The following is a 23169-nucleotide window of genomic DNA, read 5'->3' on the forward strand; positions in this document are numbered from 1 at the left end:
ATATATATATATATATATATATATATATATATATATATATATATCCATATCCATATATATATATATATATATATATATATATATATATATATATATATACATATATATATATATATATATATATATATATATATATATATATATATATATATATATATATATATATATATATATATATATATATATATATATATATATATATATATATATATATATATATATATATATATATATATATATATATATATCGTTTTAAAGCCTTATTGTAATGTTGAAGTGAAATGCATTGTTGTACTCTAGTTTGCCCATTTCCTGTTTATTCGTCTCATCTCTATTTTTTTTAACATAAACTTACCAATTTCAGGCTAAAATCCAAAAACATTTAGCATTCGAAGCAGAGGTGATTGCCCATAGTAATGCTATAACAAATTTGGACCAGGTCGGAATGGCAATGATAAACCAAGGACATTTTGCTTCTGAGACTATCCAAAAACGACTCGGTAAGTAGATTCAGTTTTTGATTATTAATTGATTTCAGACTAATTATATCCAGATATGCTGAAAAGTGAATATTAAGGTGCCTCTCAAGTATTTTCTTGCATTTCTGAAGAGTAAACTACCTTTACCATTGTTATTAAAAAAGCGATGAGATTGTTTTGTCATAGCTATTAATTCGGCACTTGTACATAAGATTGGAAAAAAAATAATTCTGCCGAGAGGGCAGGGTAGGTATATTTTTGTAAATAAAAGAAAGTGTTTTTGGTGTGCCCGGTCAACCCTCAGTATTTTATTGACAGTCTTACTTAGACTTAGGTCCTCCTACGCCTGGGGGCGCATAAGGCAGCAACAGTGATTCGCCACGACGACCTGTCCTGAGCCTTCAACCATAGCTTCTCTAACGAGGACCTCGCCAGCTTCGCCTCCTTCATTAGCGACCTGCCAAGGGTCATTTTCAGTCTCCCTGATTTGCGGAGACCGGGGGGTGTCCAACACCATGCATCGTGTGGCAGCCTTCCTTCCCCATTCGCACCATATGCCCCCAATACATCCATCGCCGCTTTCTAATAAGATCAAGGATGGGGGTATGATTTGTCATACGATAGATTTCATCATTTCGTATTCTTTCTGTCCAATGTATATTTAAGATAGACCTTAGGCAATTATTGTCGAATGCCTGGAGTCGTCGTTCTAGTTGAGCAGTGATGTTCCAAGTTTCGCAACCGTACATAAGGACAGAGACCACATTGCTATTATAAATTTTAAGCTTTAACTTCTGGGAATATTTATTATTTCTCCAAACATTTCTAAAGTAGCTGAAAGCAGACCCAGCCAATGTTATTCGGCACAGTATTTCTCTTTCAGTCTAGTTGAAAACAAAAGAATAGTCTAGAAGACAAGAATAATAGAAACAAAAGACGAAAGAATAGAAACAAAACAATAAGTTTAGTTAAAGGAAAATGTTGGCCCAGTCAACCCTCAAGATTTTATTGTAAGTCTAGTTCAAAACTAAAGAATCTAAATTTTTTCGGAAAATTTCTGGTTTGATCCAAAAACATAGATCTCTGATTGAAATTATATGATTATTGGCAATTAGAATTAAGATTGTTTCGATTTTTCATAGTTTTACCATTAAGATCCCCCACCTCATATCAGCTTCAAGGTAGTTGATCTTATATTCCGTGGCGCTACTAAACTGCAGTAGAAGTAATCGTCTTCTTCATCTTCCTTTTGACGGAGAAAGAATTTAGCTTTATTTCAAATAAATAAATTATGTCTATTTCAGCCACCAGCTTTACCAATTACTGGCTCAAAAATGAAGTCAGGGAATACATGTTTGTTCAGTTAGTAAACAATTGGAAAGTTTTACGCAACCTCTTGTTTATCCTTCAAATTTACTAGCCTGTTGGTTTTACCAAATAAGTAATATATTCTTAACTACCCTGAAATGTGGTAAAAGAATAGTTATTTGTTATCAAAACAGATAGTTTTAGTATCATTTATATAACAATTTCTTCTATCATCAAGATTATATATAATTGTTAAGAATGCTCTTTTAAGGTTATATCTAACAATAAAATCTACATTTGAAATTGCAAAATTATTTATTTTTCAAGAAAGAAACATTGGATCGATAAATAGAATTAATATAAAAACAGGATTCGGGAAAAGAGGGGAGGAGAGTGCAGAAAGTAGACGTAAAAATGGATTTTAAACTCTTTTTTTCTTTTAAATAATTTTGATAAAACTACGCCAAAAAGTTGGTTTTGGAAAAAAAATTATAGTTTGGGAAGAATCTGATTTATATCTCTCGTGGAATGTAAAAAAATGTAAACATTGTAATGTGTCAGAATTTGAAATCTGAAAGTTGCTCTGTTGTCTCCATGAAGGGTTTTTTTGACCTTATAAATTCTCTGAAAATTTCTTCAGAAGTCCTTCTTCATCAAAAGTCCATTTCTTCAGAAGTCATCCTTCTTCAGAAGGATGAATATTTACTTTGCGCAATATTTCAGATGAGCTGCACCGCCTCTGGGAGCTTTTGATCAAGCGACTCGATGACAAAGGAGTAAGACTCAGACAGGCTTTGGTCTTTGTTCAGTATCTTCGTCAATGTGATGAAGTAATGTTCTGGATCAATGACAAGGTATTATTTCTCTAATTAAATCTTTTGCCTCGAATTTTTGAGTGACGATCACGGAGCTGTTCAAAAACGGGCAACAAAAATTATACCGGGCCCCAAATATGACACGTATGCAACTGGAACGTTGAAAATACCAGCGCTGAAACAACGGGGATTACAAATTTGGATAATCACTCCTCGCTATTGAAGTACACGGTACATTATTGCCTCCTTTTATTGCCCCCAAAGCCATTACTTGACACACGAAAAAGTTTGAGCCAATAAGATGGAGGAAGAATCGATTCAGTAATTGTTTTATTCTGTTTTATACAAGTCTCATTAATCATGCTTAGTTTTTTCTCTTTTTCTTTCCTGTGTTGTAAGACATAGCGTAATTTAGTCGAGGTTTTTGCCAATACTACGATATCTATTTTAAGTAAGTGAATTTTGAATTTATCATAGATCAAAATTACTCCACAAAGTTGATAAATTTCTGAATATCAAGTTGATATTTTTTAAAATAAAATTTCCAAAAAAGAAAATTTTATTATGAAACCTATTTTTAAAAAAAAGCTAGTAGATGCATAGCCATGCTAAAAAAATTTGGTGGATTTAATAAATAATTTATATGAAAATATTAGTTAAATATAATTTTTAAAAAGAATCAAATACATATTAGCATATCAATACGTTGTAAATTGTACCTTCAAAGCCATCAATAATCGCAAGGAGGGGGAGGGGGGGGGGGGGGTAAAGCAATTATAGTCTACATGAAACGGTTATTATTAGTTATTTTCGTCAAATAATGATATTGTCATATATAAGCATTACGTAGATCAATTTAAAAGGGAAAAGAATTATGCACCATCGCGATGTAGCCGGCGGTGGGTCTTAATCTCACGTTTGGGTTATACCCAGGCCACTACCTCTTCATGTCTTCATAGATAAGTGTTCTTGATATATCTGTAACAGCAAGAAGTTTATACCTGTGCTGGAAACTTCCCGCTTCGTTGTCTGAAAGCAAAATTTACAATTTTCAGCATATAATCACCACTTTTTCAAATTGCAGAGACAAGAATAATTTTAAATTAGCATTGGTGTAGTATCAGATAATTCCCCTTATCATTTCTATTTAGTTCCAGAATACCATACACACTTTCTTATGCTTAATTTTCTTGAGAAGATATTTCATGTTCCCTCAATCATTTTCCAAAGTAAGTAAATGAGCAAATAAAACCAAATATTCCTTATTAATCTGAATTATCCCGAGATTTAATTTTTTAACGTTAGCATTACACAGATGAAAATGAGATCTGTTGTTTTCTTAATATTTATAATAATTACTTAATATATATATATATATATATATATATATATATATATATATATATATATATATATATATATATATATATATATATATATATATATATATATATATATATATATATATATATATATATATATATATATATATATATATATAATATATATATATATATAATAAATATTTATATTAATATAATATTTATAATAATTTTCTTAACATTTATAATAATTAATAAGCTTAATATTTTCTGGGTTGAGCAATCAGATTTACCTACAATAAGTTACTACTGTTGTCACATGCTTCTAGCTGCATCGAATGCTGCAAGCAAGAAAAAATCCTCACAACTTAATACGAAGAAACAATACAAAGAAACCACTGAAGGTAATATCTTCTTTTTTTTATCTTGTAATACCACGCACATGTTGCACACAATAATGTAGAAACTGCTTTTTCTATTAGCCTTGATATTAGTCCATTCGTGATTTTTTTTTTGCTCAGTATTTATGGTCAATGGAACAGAAAAGTTTATATCTCTCTATCAACGAGTGATGTGCACGCATTGACCACGATTTAATTTGATATTTCTTTATATAACCAGTCATATATCAAATGTCGTAAGTTAATCTTGTAATCTCAAAACTTTTCAGGCCTTCCACTCGCCGTGGAACAATCAGTAGGATTATCTGTCGTTGCGGGATTCCGACAAAATTGTAAATAATTAGAGCGCTGCATTATGATACCAGGCACGCAGTGCAGATTCGTCCTCTTTGGGGTAAAGTCGTAGTTTGGCGCCGTAAACCCTCTAAACTGTCACCCAACGACCACTGCTGTTTTGTGTCTGCCCCCCTGGAAAATTTCCAGGGGGGAACCCCTAACCTTGAACAATAAGGAAAATCAGTTTTTTCATGGTTACCACTGATTTGTTAGTGTTTCTTTCTTGTGACCACTATCGGGATACTGGAAAGAAACATAGAGAGTTCTTTAAAGGGCTCATTTGAAAAGAAGTTGCAATATCTTGTGCCTGTTATTATTAACAAAAGAGGATATTGTAACAAAATGCAATTTTTTCATAAAAAATACATTTCCATACGCAACATGACAAACGACGTCATGCATCGTAGATTACGATCATTAGTGACGTCATTTTGAAACAAGCTATAATACATAAAAAAAATATGACGTCATTTGTAATGACGTCAGATGCTAATCTAAAAGAAAGTATACAGTCAAGTAATCTCATCAGTTACTTTAGAGAGTTGTTTGTGATTACAGTAAACTTGTTAGATTATATCATAGTGAGCAGTTAAATACTCAAGGACGAAAAATGTATGACAAAAGCCATGAATCGGAAAAGTCTTCTGGTGGAAAAGGCAGCAAAAACCAGCAAAAGAAAACTAAACAGTGTTCCGTCAAATTGTACCGTTTAAGTGATTTATGTGTTCCAGAAAAATTCAACATTGGTAGAGCGAATAAGCGTAAAATGGACAATCCTGACAAATGTGATCACCCTAAAACCAAAAAATCTAAGCTTGACCGTTCTGACAGCGAAATCATTAGCGAAAGTCAAAATGGTGTGTCCGTGAATGAACAGGAAAAAAGAAAGAAGCGAAAAAATACTAACACTGACGAAATACCTGGCTATAAACGGTACAAATCCAGTACTTTTGGAATTAAGCCAGAAACAATCTGCCGGACAATGATACCAGTTTTGGATATACTCCTCCAAAATGCAAATAGTCGACAAAGCACAGTAAATTTGGTTGGTATCCAAAAGAAGCTTGAAGAAGGACAGTATAAAGATCCCTGGGAATGTGTTGATGACATTTGGGAAACATTTGAAAAGGATCAGCTCTGTAGTAGGAAAACCTCCGACGCCTACAAATGCTCCGTCAAGCTGTCTCAAATATTTGCGCAAGAGGTCGATTCAGCAATGCAGTCACTAGGATATTGTTGCGGACGTAAGTACGTATTTGATCCACTGCCACACTTGCCTTGTGCTGGGACGAACGTGAAAAAGCCCGAGCCAATGACAGAATGCGTGGATTGTGGTCGCAAATTGCATCAGTTATGTGTGCTTTACTATGAGCCAATTGTAGAGCAGAAGTTTACGTGTGAAAGCTGTTTAAGATTGAAAGGTGCAACGATGAATGACAATCGATTTAGTGCTCGGAAACTACCTACAACTAAACTTGACAGCTTTATTCAAACCAGAGTAAATAACTTCCTCAAAAACCAAAACGTAGGAGCTGCGGAAGTGTGTATCCGAGTCGTGTCTTCAGCCAATAAGGTGGTCCAAATTGGACCTGAAATGAAAAAACTATTTTGTGAGAAGCAAGAGGATTCACCTCAATCATTCCCGTACAAATCAAAAGTTGTATTGGCATTTCAAAAAATTGATGGTGATGACGTTGTTTTTTTTGGAATGCACGTTCAGGAATATGGCTCAGGTTCGCCAGAGCCAAATAAAAGAAGAGTTTATATTGCATATTTAGACTCTCTTCCCTTCTTTGGACCCAAAGGACTGAGAACGCAGGTTTACCAAGAAATTTTACTCGGATACTTTGACTATGTTAAAAGGCTCGGCTTCACTACTGCATATATCTGGGCCTGTCCTCCAGATAAAGATGATGAGGGATACATTTTTTATCGTCACCCACCCGAACAAAAAATCCCTGATGAAAAGAGACTTCAGGAATGGTATAAAAGGATTCTAGACAAAGGAAAAAGTGACGGAGTTATTTTAGACTACAAAAATATTCTAGAAGCAACCATTGGTGACAAGATAAGTCTTCCCACGGGCCTGCCGTATTTTAAAGGGGATTTCTGGCCGGATGAAATTGAAAAAACGATAAAAAAAAATGAAGAAGGAAAAAAGAGGAAAATGAAGAAAGAGGAGCTTTCAGATCAGATTTTTGCAAAACTGCAAAGGTACAAAGAATCTTTCTTTGTAATTCAGCTGCAGTCACCGCTAAGCGTAAATTACCCTCTCAAAATTCGTGATCCAGACCAAGCAATTACATGTAGCTTTGTAGAAGACCGACAAGCTCTGATAACAATGGCAAGTGACTTAAATCTGGAAAATTCTTCAATGAGAAGATGTAAATTTTTCAGTAAGGTTCTACTGTTTAAACTGCATAGTCAATTTGATTGTATAATCGAAGCGGAACAGATTGAATAGTCGACGTTAATTGCATAATCGGAAGGTGATTTTTGTTGTTTTCTAAATTATTGTTTTCCAAATTTGTTTCTAAATTATTATATTTTTATCTTACTTTGGTATATTTCATTAGGATTGAGCGTCAGACAAATATATTAGAAGAATATTAGGTAGTGGGTATAATACAAGTATCAAAAAGAGAATTGAAGCTACTTGATTGAAGCCACCTTCAAAAGACGATTTGAAAGGCGATTGTACGGAAAAACAGTATATAGAATGGAGTAGAAACTTTTTCCCTTAAAAAAAAAAAAAAAAAAATTAAATTTGTGACAGAAAAGACGATTTCAAAAATTGTCATCATGCATGTTGTTATAAATGATGCGAAATGGAAATGAACCTAGCTGCCGTAAGTAACAGCTCTGAAACAAGGCCAACTGTCTTTTTCCTTAAAACTATATTTATATATATAAATATATATATATATATATATATATATATATATATATATATATATATATATATATATGCGTATATATATATATATATGTATATATATACGTATATATATATGCGTATATATATATATATATATATATATATATATATATATATATATATATATATAAATATATATATATATATAAAATTGTGACAGAAAAACGATTTATATATATATATATATATATATATATATATATATATATATATATATATATATATATATATATATATATGCGTATATATATATATATATATGCGTATATATATATATGCGTATATACACGTATATATATATATATATATAGTATATATATATATGCAGATATATATATATATATATAGTAGTGTATATATATATATATATACGCGTATATATGTATATACGCATATATATATATATATATATACGCATATATTTATATATATATATATATATATATATATATATATATATGTGTATATATATATATGCGTATATATATATATGTGTGTATATATATATATATATATGTGTATATATATATATATATATATATATATATATATATATATATATATATATATATATATATATATATATATATATATATATATATATATATATATATATATATATCTACTAGAGAAGTAGCCGAAGCTTGAAGAAGACTTAGACATGGGAGAGCTTCCGAATAGTCAGGACGTTTCTTTGTAGTAAACTAGCGTTGCTATTCTATGCACCTCGATGCGTTGGGAGATTTTAAGTCGAAGCAAGTAATCTGTAATACCTTATCCGTCTCTTATTTGGTGCCTGCAGGCAATCTCTAAACCGCAACTGAATACTTCTCGAAACAGAAGACCAATGAATAAAGTGCACATACTAACTTTAAGGTAGGTGAAAGGGACTTAGTTGTTACTAAGTAATGAATGGTTAGACAGGTATATCATAAAAAGGGTCAGTCTGGCGTGTGTTATGACAACTCTTCCACCGATAGCTTTGAGTTGTTCCTCAAATAGAATCCCCTACCAGCATTTTAGATACGACCGGTATTCAATGCGTCTTTTTAATCCATTTTCTAGGAGGCATTTGTCACCTGTGATGAATTTGGGAAAGATTTGAGTCATGTTGAAGTTCTACAGAGAAAATTCGATGAATTTGAAAAGGATTTGGTATCGCAAGAATACAGGGTGGCAGAAGTATGTGACCTAGCAGATAGGTTGGCAAATGAAGCCCATCCTGAACAAGAGACAATTCTAAAGCACAAACAGGTATTATGAGTTCTTGAAGTTCATACTTTCTTTTTTCTAAACCACCTTTTCATCTGGACAAAAACTAACTTGTAAGATATCCATGTTTTGCTTATCTTCTTTTTCTGGTAACTATGCTAAACAGTGTGAGATGTAATACTCTGCTATTAGCTTATTTTATTTTTTCTACATTTGATGACATCTGCACTAGATTTGTAAGTAACAGTAAATTCTATCAACATTATCATCACTATAATCCTATTGACGTTATTATCAATAATTCTGGTAGTATTTTAAAGCTTGTTTCGATGAAAATTCAATCGCAGTCTAAGCGTCTGATAGACAGTGGCGTGGTTTCGTCAAAATCAAGGGTGAGAGGGGATGGGTGGGTTGGGGGGTTGTAAAATTGGAGCCAATTTTCTCAAATCAAATGGAAATAACAGTTAGAACTGAAAAATGAGCCATATAGAACCATAAAAGTAAAAATATACCAAATAAAACTAACCAGTTTCTGTGGATGCTTGAATTATGTAGGCTTATCTTATTTTTGGCAAGAATTTTGAACAAAATGAATTTCAGATGAGGAAGGGAACTGGGGCTGAGGGGACGGGCAGGCAAACTGAGGTCCGGCGGGGGTAGTTTCTCCCTGGCCCCATAGCAAATTCCGCCCCTGGTGATAGATATTTTTACGTAAATCTTATCTTTCTGAAAAGTTCAAATAAAATATGCTCAGTGTCTCTAAAAAGTTATTATTTTTTTTATTTCTCGTATAGTTCCCTAAAATTTTACGGTGTACTTTGTTTAACTGTTGCTTTTTTTCTGCTTCATAAATTATTTCTACCATTTGTGTGCATCGAGTTTAAAACCTAAAAGATGGAAAAAAAGTCATTAAAGGCATCAACCAAGATTTAATTTTGGCACATTAACTTTTAGTGTAGAGGGATTGAGCTTCGCTCGGTAATTTTTTTTCAGTAATTTTTTTCGCTCTAGCTACGTTGTTGCATAATTCGGCAACATTCAGGTGTATTCCATTGCACAAATTACACATAAGTATGATAATCGTATTTTTCTTTAGTTTATTTCGTGGGGTGTCAAATCAGCAGTTTTAGTCGAATCAACAAATTCTAGCGTGAATTCAAAACCTTCTTCTTATTTTTCTTCACAGATAAGTGACTTTTATCCGATTTTTACTCCCCTGGGAGAAGACGGACTTCGTTCCTTGGTAGTTCGCAAGGAAATTTCCAAATACTTCACTGATTAAATTACCAAATTAAATTAAATCACCACTGGAAATTATCATGATGTTTTAGCATCAATTCAATTTCAGCAAAATGCAACTTTATTCTTCTCCGAGTATTCCTTCATGGAGTCCTACTTAACATATAGGTAAAGTCAACAGCTTTACATATATAGGTAACATTATTAATGGAGATGTGAATGCTGTGAAAATTTCAAAAGTAGAATAGCCAAGGCCTAGTTTTTTTTTTTTTTTTTTTTTTTTTTTTTTTTCAGTTGCTGAATTTTAGGAGATCAGAAAGATGTCGGATTGTCTGAGGATAGCTTTAGCCACTTCTTAAAATGATCTTACATCCAACAAAAGTCATACAAAGATTTTGTTGGATCTCACTTTTTAGGGTATCAGTGAAAGTAAATTGAAAATGGGTAGGCCATGTTTTATGGATCAAGACGGTAAGATCGTCAGAAAATACATGTTTGCCATCTATCAGGGCTAAAAAGTAGGTCGTCCCAAAATGAGGTAAAGAACACGTTGCACAAAAGGAATTGATGCAAGTCGGGAATTTTTAGTAGACAATAAAGCGTAAAACTAAGTAGACTGGAGTGGAGATGCAGATTAAACAGCTTTGTTGGTGTCAGGAGCCTTGGTTGTTGGTAGTAGTAGAATTACTCATTGCCATCAACATGACAATCCTTTAGGGAAATTTTGCAGCGTATTTGATTTCTTTGGGCAATTTTGGGAGGGGATGAATTTTTATCAGAGTTGCTTTTCACTATTTGCTTCTGCTATATTGTAGGAACTTAATGAGGCGTGGCAGAGGCTAAAAAAGCTAGCTCTTTCTCGACAAGAGAAGTTATACGGTGCCCATGAGATTCAACGATTCAACCGAGACGCAAATGAAACAATTGGATGGATTTGTGAAAAGGATGCAATATTGTCGTCTGATGAATACGGAAGAGATTTGGCCAGTGTTCAGGCACTTCAGGTGATTCTTTTTTTTTATCTAATACAATTATAACCAGTGCTTTGTATAAAGGGGAAGAAAGACGCTTTTTGGAACTATCTAAAATTTTGCCAAAAAATGGCAAAATTTTCCATAGTGTTTGCAATATATAAAAGTCGAGTTTGAGTAATCTACATGATATTGCACCTTTCAAGCACACTGAGGCGACAAAAGGGCTTTTGAGGCCATATACAGATAGGACTAATCGTCATCTTCAGTGCTAAATATACTAATACTAACTTAGTTTAATTTAAGATAATTTGATGTTATACTGTAGTATTTTTATCTTCAATATTAAATAATAATTCTAAATTAAGAAAATCTAAAAGGAAAAGCCATTATGTTTTCCCTGAAATCTTTTTGGGAATTGCATCTTTCAGCGTCGACGTATTTTTCAGAATAAATTTTAAATCATCTCTTGTCCTCCGAATGTGAGTCAATTAATAGCTTTAGCTGCGCAATTGCAGTGATTTGATGAAAGACGGAAAATCCTGAAAGAAAGGATTTATAAACATTTCTGAATAGAATTGGTACTTTTTTTAGGTGCTATTCCCGTGATTCCCAATGTGGTGTCGAGCCCCCATCGGTGGATCATGAGCAGGACGGGCACCCTTTTCCTGACTAATTTAGAGCCTTAATAAAAAAAAGATCATGTGAATGACGTTGCATTCAAATGCATTTAAAGAGCAAAAATAATACATAATACATATATATAATAATACATAATAATAATAATAATAATAATACATGGTAGTATCGCAATACCGTCATGATTTGTATAAATGGAGTTTTATACAAATAAAAATTTTCACTAGCATAAAATATGCTTAGAGAACGGCCTAAAAAAAAAACACCGCGTTAATGGCCTTCTAAGCTTCTGAAGAAAAAATAGGAAAAAAAATACAAAGTTGGTGTACCAAATACCAATGGCCTTTTCTGAAGAACACAATTTAAACATGACGAGGGAGGGGGGCATCAGGATTTTAGAAATGTCTATGGTTTGGGCAAGGCTCGGAATATGTTTGGAACCACTGTGTTTTTCAATGAGTACGGGTATCTTGTAAAGGTGGAAACTGGCTTTAATTTCGAAGAAAACAATCACCATATAGCATTTGTCTTTTTTTGCGTTTATAGTAATAAATGTAATAAAAAGGCAAAATTAGTTTAATTGGTGTAATTGGCGAAACTAATTTAATTAATTAGGTTTCAATTACTGCAGATATCATTTTCTAAAAAAAGATGCAAAATACTACATGGTGTTGAGGACCTATTTTTTCGCCATTGGCTTTAGCTCCCATTCTCATGAAGTACCTATACTCTTTGGTCTTCGTATTAAAATTGATATTTGAGAAAAAAAAACTGTATGTTCTTAGAAGGAAAATAAATTTTAAGCCTATACGTAGTAAAAGCCGATCCATGCTGTCTAAAAAGTAGATGTAGATACACCGTTTTGGACAATTTGGTTGGATTCCTTATGCTAGAAATATTTGGGAAAATTTCGTGAAATCTTAGCTAAGGTCTGTTTCCATATTAAGCTTCCCCAGAGGAGAATTTTGTCAAAAATTTGACAAAAAGGGAATTAATATTCGCTTTATTAAAAAGGGAATTAATTCTACAGTATCAGACCTAAAGGTTTCTCTCCTCAACTGTCATTTCCTGTTAATGGTTGATAGCGTGGTAACAATGAAACATGCTTATGTTCTCGCATCTCTTTGAAAAGCCTTGTAAAAAAAAAAGGCCAAAGGGTCGTCTGGAGATTAGTTGGGGCGGGAAAATTGAAAAATTAAAAGATGAAAATAATATATATCCCGGATCCGTTGGAATTATGGTGTCAGACTTCAGACTAATGTGTAAGTCGCTCATTCCTAGAAATATTTATTAATTTTTGGTAAAAGAGGAGCCATCAGCTGCAGTTCTGAAGCAGCGGTTCCTGCTTGTAGCGAATGTTGGTGTAGAAGGATATGTAGCCGAAAAATCTGACATCTCTCAGGTGTATTGTCAGCCCTTTTAGGGAAGCAAAGGAATTGGGAGCCTTGATAAGTGATTTGGTAAAGGAGGAAAGAAGGTATTGCGAACCATTTTTATAACTGAGGAAGAACCGGAACATGAAGCTAGGGAAAAGAACCCCCCATTGGTTTTTAAGTGGGTTGTCATTTAGCTACGAACAGGAGGAGTTTGTGTGCTGCATGATTCATGGAACCCTACCCTTTCGTGACATATTTAGTTGCACATTGAGAACGCCAACTTGTTCAATATGTGGAGATGAAGTGCATGTTGGACTAATGCACGAGTTGATTTGACGCCTCTCGAACGCTGGATTACTCCTAAGACTATTGGAAACATTGGAAGACGATGGAATAAAAACAACATCTGTAGGAGAAATAAAACAACCTCTAAAGCTATCTTTTTGTGCTGAAGATAAACCACGAAATAGTGAGTTGTGTTGGTTAATGATAAGTTTTAGCATACATGTTTGGAAAATAAGGAAAAGGTAGAAGCGAATCGAAATTTATTTTACGAGCGCTTGGATTGGAAGTTATGTGGAATATTTTAGAAGGAGTCGAATGTTGAGAGAATATATGTTGAATGGACGAGTAATATCGAATTTTAGAATGGATTTTTTTCAATTATAAGTTATAAGTTTTAAGTAACTGTAGAGTTTAGGTGTTATGACAATTTTGATGAAATGATGCTAATTTTAAGGTAAATAATGTTTAAATTAGATTTTTTTTGTTGTTGGAAATTTGAATAGTCAAAAGGGCATCTTAAAGCATTTAGTAATGTAGTTGTTGATGTTTTAAAGGAGGATTAGAGTGAGGTGTCTAAGGAAGTTGTGATGGTAAAGCTTTTCAATCCCCTTAGGTTTGATAAGGGGTTTTGCAAGGTTAGGAGGATGGTAAATATCGTATGGTATATTAGGAACAAGGTTTTGAGAAAAATAATTTGTGTATATATTAAAGTTTTTCTACGATGGAAGGATACCCTCCAAATCTGGGAAAATTAGCCTTTTATTGGGTAATGTGCAGCAGTATACCTCGTTTTAATCAGTTATGTTACCCAAATTTGTGAAAAATTAATCGAAGGTTTGAATTTAGTGTAGGTGACTTTAATGTTAAAACAAATCAGAGGCAACGCTATAACGTTGCATATAGAAAGGCAATACGGCTTCAATGTTTTATTATTTATTTATTTTTTCCAGAGGCACTTCATATGGAAGTAATTATCTTAGATGTTTCAAAGGGAGATCATTTAATATGGACATGAGAGCTCATTTGCTCTTTTTGATATTCGAAAGTTATTGGAGGGAAACTATTGCTCTTTTTATTACTTTTAAATTGTTAATTTTGTCGTTGTTTATTTGCTTTAATTGTTTAGTGTTAAAATTTTACCTCTTTTTTTGTTATAAAGCGAAAACATGAAGGCGTAGAGCGAGATTTAGCGGCATTGGAAGATAAAGTTGGAAATCTTCGCAGAGAAGCTGATCGGCTTTGTGGACTCCATCCTGAACATGCGCAGCAAACAAATAAGAAGCTTGAAGAGATTATTGAAACCTGGCAACATCTCTTGGAAAAAGCAAAGGTAAGCAGACTTGACTGACACCTAATTTCCAAAAATATGGCAACTCAACAGTTGAAGTAATTTTATTAAAGAGTCAGGGCAAATGTTTTGAAAAATGGTAATCAAATGCTTTTACTAGTTCAGACGGAATTTCCAGCGGACAAGTAATGCACCTTTTTATTTTATTGGTTTCTGTCTCCACGTGTAAGAGTGGAGTGTCTAAAGAAAGGGAAGGAACGTTTTTGTACTAAGGAGGAAAGGAATTTGTTCAGATCATTTGCTCTTCTTTATAATGTACATTATTTTGGATTTTTTCATTGATATGTGTTATTCTATTTTTCCATTGTTTTGGTTTAATATAATAAATCTTTAACTTTATATTTGTAATACGAAGAAGCAGATTTGTGTACTTCTTTGCCTGATTTCGCCCTTTCCTGAAAGTCCGTACGCATTTGTGGCTTGGGCTCAGCAATGGATCGAAAGAAGTCTAGTAGTGTTCTTGCTCAGGCAGAGGAATATGAGGAGGGGAAGGGGGTAGGTCCGTACTCTTTTATTTGCGCATTTACCAGAAATGGCTGGCATTTCTTAACTGAACTTAATAGGTAGTAAAAGTTAGCTTCTTAGCTCTGCCTTTATTAGCATCTTAGCTGTCTGAGAGAAATCTGACCACTATTTATGGTGTTCGAGGGGAGGGAAAGGGGTTTACAGATTTCTATCTTCAAGGGTTATCCTAAATCTTTTGAATATAGGCAATAATTACATTCTTAGACCACACTGGCTATGCATGACAAATGAAACTCAGAGAGAAAAGAAAATAACAAAATGAAAAGTAAAATCGAAAAATAAAAAAAACTTGAAAGAACCTATTTGCACATCAAATGATGAACGAATTTGTAGGCCAACCAAAGCAATAGCAAAACAAAGGATTGTTGCCCAATCATCTTGGTAGTTTTCTTTTTCATTAATTCCAATCTGGTTCTTATTTAGTTTCTGTTCTGTAGTTGATAAGTAAAATTCGAAAGGTTTGATTTTCGTTGTTTTCTTTTTCTTTTCTTTCTTTTTTGTTTACCACTGAGGACGACTCGGCGGTGGTCATTGTCGAAATATTTGCTTATTTCTTCTTCTTCATGGTTCGCCACTGGCTGACAAAAATCCTCGTTTTTCACCTTTTTTTATTTTATTTTTCATTTTGTTATTTTCTTTCCTCTCTGAGTTTCATTTGTAATGTAGGCAATTATGACATATCTAGGACCTTTGAGGGGTCGTAACCGAAGTCAGCCTCCAAGAACTGGGATTTGGCTGCTAAATTCATCGTAGTATCATCAGGACGTGTAGTAGAGAAGCTTCTCTCGACTAACTGAACTTGGTTTTTATGGCACATGCTGAAAATCCTCGAAAAACCTGATTACTTGCTAAATTTAATTTCCATTGACCTTCAAAAAGAATTTGACCTTATTTACTACTATGTATTAGTTGAAAAACTTGTCACTGAATTCAGTATTGGTTCTTGCTCGGTGAAATTTGTTGCCTCCTTCTTATCAAATAGATTGCAGGTTGTTAAATACCAGAATCTTTATTCTAATCCTCTCTCTGTCCACAGTGGAATGCCCTAAGGTATTCTCCTAGGTCCCCTCCTCTCTTCAGTTCTGATTAACAGCCTCACCAAGGAATTTCCTGACAGATGAAATTTAATTGATGACCTATCGGTTGTTAAAACTTGTTTCAGAAATTTAAATAGCAACCCTATGAGCACCCTTAATGAAATTGGAGATAACGCCTCGGACTTAGACATGACAGTAAGTCCCTCTAAGTCCATTTATAAGGCCGATTTGTTTCTTGAAATCCTCCCTCCGTTTTCTTAATCCTATCCCTCCTGAAATTTCTTTGTCCTCCTTTAAATTACTTGGCGTCACAATTTTAATTGCTTGGCGTCACACATTTATTTGCTTATTTTGCCCCTCCCGCTGTTTTTAGTGCCTTCTAAATATGTATTTCTCTCTTTTTTTGTGCTTATTTGCTCTTTTTTTAATGTCCCTTTTAAAAATTTTCATATGTTTTTTTTGGTTTAGTTTGACCAGTTTTTACCTTAATGTTGATTAAAATTTCAAAGTTAAATTATTGAACTACGAATGGTTATTCATTCTGATCTTTCTTTTTCGTTATCGTTTTGGCATTCTTTTTGCCAGTTTTCCTATTTTCGTGTTTTTTTTATACTTTTGACTCGGAAGTCTGAATTCGGTCCTTTCGGGGTTTGTGATGGTGATTTTTAAATAAATATCTTTATCTTATATATACCTTCTTTTTTTTGCAGTTTCTAGTCTAACTAACCTGACGGGTATGGTTGTTTATCTCCATGACAACATCATGTTTTAGCGCCGTCGATTTGGTTAAACTCTGTTTTATTAATGATGTCAGTCTGTACAAATTTCGGTCGCTAGAGGAATCAATGATTATTTCTACTGACTGTCCATTTAATTTTATATGTATTTTGCGTGATTCTGCTAACGCTTAATTTTTTTTTTCCCCATGTTATAGGACCTAGCCTAAGCTGTTGTTTTATAGGTTTTTCCGATAATCTCTTTTGACAATCTCAGGCAAAATGCTCTGGGGTACCACAATTGTAACAAGTAATCTTCATTTGTTTCTTTTTTTTGTGTTTTTTTTAAACCTATTTTTTCTTATGTGTATGGTTGCCAATTTTCATTTTTATATGAATATATATATGTATATATATATATATATATATATATATATATATATATATATATATATATATATATATATATATATATATATATATATATATTGTGAATTTTTGCGAATTAACTTCCATTCTTATTTCGATATACTTATTTGCTAATTTACCCATTTCGTGGCTTGCTTCTGGCTCTTTGTCTCTGTGGACTATTCTTAAATCGCTTCTTGTTCTATATGAAATCTGTTCTTTCATTATATAAAGGCTTTGTATGGGATTTATAACCTTTAATATCTCCCCTTAGAATAGATGCTAACGTCTATCTTTGGAGTTAAAGAATGAATTGAAAAACAGCTTGTTTAGAGTTTTGATCCGTTCCCCGTTGGGGAAATTCCTCCTCGCCCCCTTCTTGATTCAAACTAAAAACTAAAGACCCCCCCCCCTCTGGCCTCTGTTAAATTCTTAAGTACTCTTTGCATCTATACTTTCTTTTAATCCTGGAAATACACTGACTGCTTTTTTTTAGGAAAGGAAAAGACGATTAGAAAGCTCCTACATACTCCATAGATTTTTATCGGACTCCAGAGATCTAATATCATGGATGGCTGACATGCGTGCAGTAATCAGTGCCGACGAACTGGCCAAAGATGTTGCCGGAGCTGAAGCCCTCTTGGAACGCCATAATGAGCATAAAGTAAGTTTTATTTTAACTGGACACAATATATGGTGACGAAACCCTCAATTTCTTTTTACAATTCGGCAAAAAGGTGTCTTTGCTAAGCAAATTTATTAATATATCAGTAATTTTTTCTAATATACATATGTTTATGCCTTTAAACGAGTAATAATTGTGTACTTATTTATTTATGTATATTTTGTTTTCAAAATGGCTCCATATTTTTTTTTTTTTTTTTTTTTTTTGGAAAACTGACATCCTGAGATCCTGGAACACTGACAGCCTGACAAATCACGGTGGGTCACAAGTCTGAGCAAATTCGTTTAGAGCCTTGATTTTGGAAAATAATTTCATGTGAGTGACGTCATATTTATCAACACATTTCAAACTCGTAAATTACATCCTTTCGACCCCAGGAGTGGTAGTATCGTATTTGGTATATATGGCGCATGCAAAATTACGCAAGATGTCAAGCTGATTTGCAGAAAATTGCAATTGAATAAAGAACGTGTTATTTTAGTGTCTGTAAAGGATCGAAAGAGGAATTAATATTTAGTATTTATGACATGTGTAAAATTACACAAATGACAAATGTGCACAAAAAGTGTGAAATGACAAATGACTCCGAACAGCTAAAGAACAAGATATGAAACAACAATAAATCACATTGAATTGCAAAAGAAAGCGTGACTTAAAATAAAGAATAACACGATAATTATGCCATTACGGAGTTTGGATATTTCAGAAAATTACCATTGAATAAGGAACATGTTAAGGGGGTACTGAATTCACGACAGAATTTCTTAATTCAACTGAAATTGCTCATTTTCCACCTTATTGCTTGAAACTCAATAATAAAGCGATAATTCTGCCAATTCAGTGGGCATAGGCCTTGGAGCATGTGATTTCGAATGAATCCGAACTGCTAAAGTAAAAGCCATGGAAAAAACTCAGAGGTAATGATGCACGAAAATGAAGTGCAAGCAGGGTCTGCTACTAGAAGACATTTGACAACCTGTATCACAACGAATGCATCGAATTGTAAATTAAATCTGTGGTCAAAAGAGAAGCAACAGTGAGAATCACAACAAGTTCCAGAAGAAGACATATCCTCTAAAATGGATGATTCTTTAATCTGTGAATTCGTATAGACGTCAAATCTAATCGGAACAAAGTGAGCTACAATGCTACTGATGAAAAGACAATACTGTTGTAAAAAGCGTCAGAAAAATTCTGAAGATTCTCCTACCTTCTTTATATATCTAGCCTTAAATAAATCTGATTTTATGGCAAAAGATTATGGATCATTATTGTTATATTTACACCTATCCACAATTCTTAGTGGCAGTATACGCATTACAAGATTTCTTAGGGGCATGGGTCTGAAACCAAAAACAGTTCATTTTTCTGGCTTATATTTTCGGGATTTTTTTCCGGACGATATATTTATTATAGTTTCTATTGTAATACTACATTATTATTTACGGTTCGTATTATAAGTTATAGTTTAGTCTGTAAATTGTGAGTTCTTTATTAACTAAAGTTGGTGGAGTAAAAACAACAGGAAATGCGTCTGGGTTATGTTCTTTGGGTTAATAGGAAAACGAAAGAATATTCCATGCCTCCTTCATGCAAGTATATTGTGGTTGAATCGTCAATTATTTTGCTGAATAAGAAAGCAGATCTTCAACAATTAGCTTAACGGTAGAATCTGGTAATGGACACAATTTCTCAAATGTTATTGGCGTAGTTTATCCGACAATTTGATTTACTAAAATGTTATTCTCATCGGTCTGCCACATGTTGGCTCTGAATACTTTTGCAGTGTCTTTATAACAATGAACCGTAATTGTGATAGCTACTTTGGAACACAGAGACTATGGAAATCTAAAACAGCAGACCCCAAGGCAAAGAAAAATTATCCCACTCCACGTTTGTATTTCTATTTGAACTCTAGTGGATTTTTTTTTTTTTTTTTCTTTTTTTAGACTAGGTGAATGACCTAACTTATAAATTTAGTGAAGCTAAACACTATCAGTAAACTCTATGTCTCAAACACTATCAGTAAATTCATGTTTTCATCAGTGCGGCACATATCGGCTCTAACTGCCTTTGTACTGTCTTAATGACAAAGAACCATAATTGTGACATTTGTTTCGAACCGTGGAGACTATAAAAACCAGTGAGAGCTGGCCTCAAGGTGAGGTTTTGTGTTTTTATTTGAATGTTTTATTTTTTTTCTTGTTTAGTAAGGCTTGGCAAATTGACTAGCTTATAAATTTAGTGAAGCAAAACACTATCAGTGAACTCTATTCCTCAAACATTTTCAGTAAACTCATATTTTCATCAGTGGGGCACACATATTGGCTCCAACAAAGTCTTAATGACAATGAACCAATCGTGATGTTATTTTGAACTATGGAGATTATAAATTCCAGTCAGAGCTGGCCTCAAGGCGAAGAACGATTATCTTGCTTTACGTTTGGGTATTTATTTGAGCTGTAGTGGATTTCAATTTTGTTTAAGAGTAGTGCTGGCGCTATATCTTTCTTCTTTAGTAATATGTGATCTTTTACAGGGGGAGATTGATGCCAGAGAAGATTCATTTGGCTCTGCAGCTGCTGGTGGTCAACAGCTATTAGAAATCAACCATTTTGCTTCTGATCAAGTGAAAGAAAAGCTAAATCAGCTTTCTGAAGAGAAGGCAGCTCTATCAGCTTCATGGGAGGAAAGACGCATTCTCTACGAGATGTGTATGGATCTTCAGTTATTCTATAGAGACACTGAACAAGCTGATACTTGGATGTCTAAACATGAGGTACAAGTTCTTTACTATTTCTTGGTTAATTCTCTTTCTATATTTATCTGAAGGCTCATGGAGAGTTTGACCATTTGGACGTTGAAATTCGCTCTTTTTTGGCATTTTGACAGCCCCTAGAAGCACAATGAATATATATTAGTAATGATTTACTTTTAATACTATTTGTAAAAAATACTACTAATATACTCTGTCCAATTTTAAGGTTTTTTTTTTTAGTAAAAGAAATCAGAGGCAACGCTATAGCGTTGCCTATAGTTAAAGCTTACGGCTCCAATGTTTTATTTTTTTTTTTTTTTTTTTTTTTTTAGAGGCACTTCATATCTAAGGGGTCGCCGTATAAACTTCAAAAGGGGCTCATTCGATTGGAAATTGAGAGTTCTAGTGCCCTTCTTAAGAGTCAAAAGTGATCGGAGGGCAACTAGCCCCCCCCCCTTCCCCCAACGCCCTTTTTTCCCCAAATGCATCCGATAAAAATTTTGAGATAGCCATGTTGTTAAAAATATTTCAATGATCACGTGACAAAACTCAGGTGTCGACACAGCCCCTAAGGGCCCGGGGCTCATTTGACTGGAAATTGATAGTTCTAGTTCACTTTTTAAGAGTAAAAAGATACCGGAGGGGTAACCAGCCCCCCCCCCCCCACGCCCCTTTTCCCCAAATTTAACCAATAAAAATTTTTAGATAGCCATTTTGTTAAAAATTGTTGAAAAGTCAGATAACAAAAACTCAGGTGTCGACACAACCCCCCAGGCTCATTTGGTTGGAAATTGAAAGTTCTAGTTCACTTTTTAAAAGTCAAAAGAGATCGGAGGGCACCTAGCCCCCCCCCCTCCCTCCACACCATTTTTTCTCAAACCCATCTGATAAGAACTTTGAGATGGCCATTTTATAAGAAATAGTTCAAAGACCATATAACGAAAACTCCGGGGTCAACACAGTCCCCCAGACCCTGAGCGCATGCGTTGTAAGTTATGCCTTGGGGTAAATTTTAGTTCTTATAGAAGGGATGCTCTTATAAACTTTAGAGAGGGCTCATTTGATCGGAAATTGAAAGTTCTAGTTCACTTTTTAGAGTAAAAAGATATCGAAGAGTAACCAGCCCCCCCCCCCCCCACGCGCTTTTTCCCAAATGCATCTGATAAAAATTTTGAGATAGCCATTTCGCTAAAAATAGTTCAATTGTCACATAACAAAAACTCCGATGTCGACACAACCCCCAAGGGCTCAGGGGCAGGCTTGTAAGTTATGCCCTGGGGGCATATATGGTTCTTATGGAAGGAATGTTTGTATAAACTTCAGAGAGGGCTCATTTGATTGGAAATTGAAAGTTCTAGTTAACTTTTAAAGATTCAAATGATATCGGAGGGTAACCAACCCCCTCCACGCCCTTTATTCCCAAATGAAACCGATGAAAATTTTGAGATAGCCATTTTGTTAAAAATAGTTCAAAGATCATATGGCAAAAACTCCGGTGTTGACAAGACCCCCCAGGGCCCAGGGGCAGGCGTTGTAAGGTATGCCCGGGGGTTGTATATGGTTCTTATGGAAGGGATGCTGGTATAAACGTCATAGAGGGCTCATTTGATTGGAAACTGAAAGTTCGAGTTCACTTTTTAAGAGTCAAAAGAGATCGGGGGGCACAATCCCCCCCCTCCCTCCACGCCCTTTTTTCCTCAAACCCATCTGGTAAGAACTTTGAGATGGCGATTTTTTAAAACATAGTTCAAAGACCGTATACCAAAAACTCCGGGCTCGACACAGCCCCCCAGGGCCCGAGGGCAGGCGTTGTAAGTTATGCCTTGGGGGAATATATGGTTCTTATGGAAGGGATGCTTGTATAAACTTCAGAGAGGGCTCATTTGATTGTAAACTGAAAGTTCTAGTTCACTTTTTAAGAGTCAAAAGATATCGAAGGGTAACCAGCCCCCCCCCCCCCCACGCGCTTTTTCCCAAATGCATCCGATAAAATTTTTGAGACAGTCATTTTGTTAAAAATAGTTCAATTGTCACATAACAAAAACTCCAAGGTCAACACAACCCCCAAGGGCCCAGGGGCAAGCGTTGTAAGTTATGCCCTGGGGGGATATTTGGTTCTTATGGAAGGAATGCTTGTATAAACTTCAGAGAGGGCTCATTTGACTGGAAATTGAAAGTTCTAGTTCACTTTTAAAGAGTCAAATGATATCGGAGGGTAACCAACCCCCTCCACGTCCTTTATTCCCAAATGTAACCAATAATAATTTTGAGATAGCCGTTTTGTTAAAAATAGTTCAAAGATCATATCTGGTGTTGACACAACCCCCCAGGGCCTGGGGGGAGGGTTGTAAGTTATGCCCTGGGGTCGTAT

The 23169-nt window shown here is 34.1% G+C and overlaps 1 protein-coding gene across 6 annotated transcripts in view; it reads left to right on the top strand.

Moving 5' to 3' along the window:
* Positions 1 to 23169, top strand: part of alpha-Spec (alpha spectrin) — a 161085-nt gene that overhangs the window by 22137 nt on the left and 115779 nt on the right. For all 6 annotated transcript variants that reach the window (XM_089087795.1, XM_089087815.1, XM_089087821.1 and 3 more), the window contains exons 4-10: positions 365 to 500; positions 2511 to 2641; positions 8665 to 8853; positions 10866 to 11054; positions 14481 to 14651; positions 17852 to 18019; positions 20580 to 20819. In XM_089087795.1, the coding sequence (XP_088943921.1) occupies positions 365 to 500; positions 2511 to 2641; positions 8665 to 8853; positions 10866 to 11054; positions 14481 to 14651; positions 17852 to 18019; positions 20580 to 20819 (1224 nt within the window). The remainder of the gene's footprint in view (positions 1 to 364; positions 501 to 2510; positions 2642 to 8664; positions 8854 to 10865; positions 11055 to 14480; positions 14652 to 17851; positions 18020 to 20579; positions 20820 to 23169) is intronic.

Source organism: Artemia sp. Qi Xiang Cuo, chromosome 1 (genome assembly GCF_049724085.1).
Source record: "Artemia sp. Qi Xiang Cuo chromosome 1, ASM4972408v1, whole genome shotgun sequence".
NCBI classification, from domain to species: Eukaryota; Metazoa; Arthropoda; class Branchiopoda; order Anostraca; family Artemiidae; genus Artemia; species Artemia sp. Qi Xiang Cuo.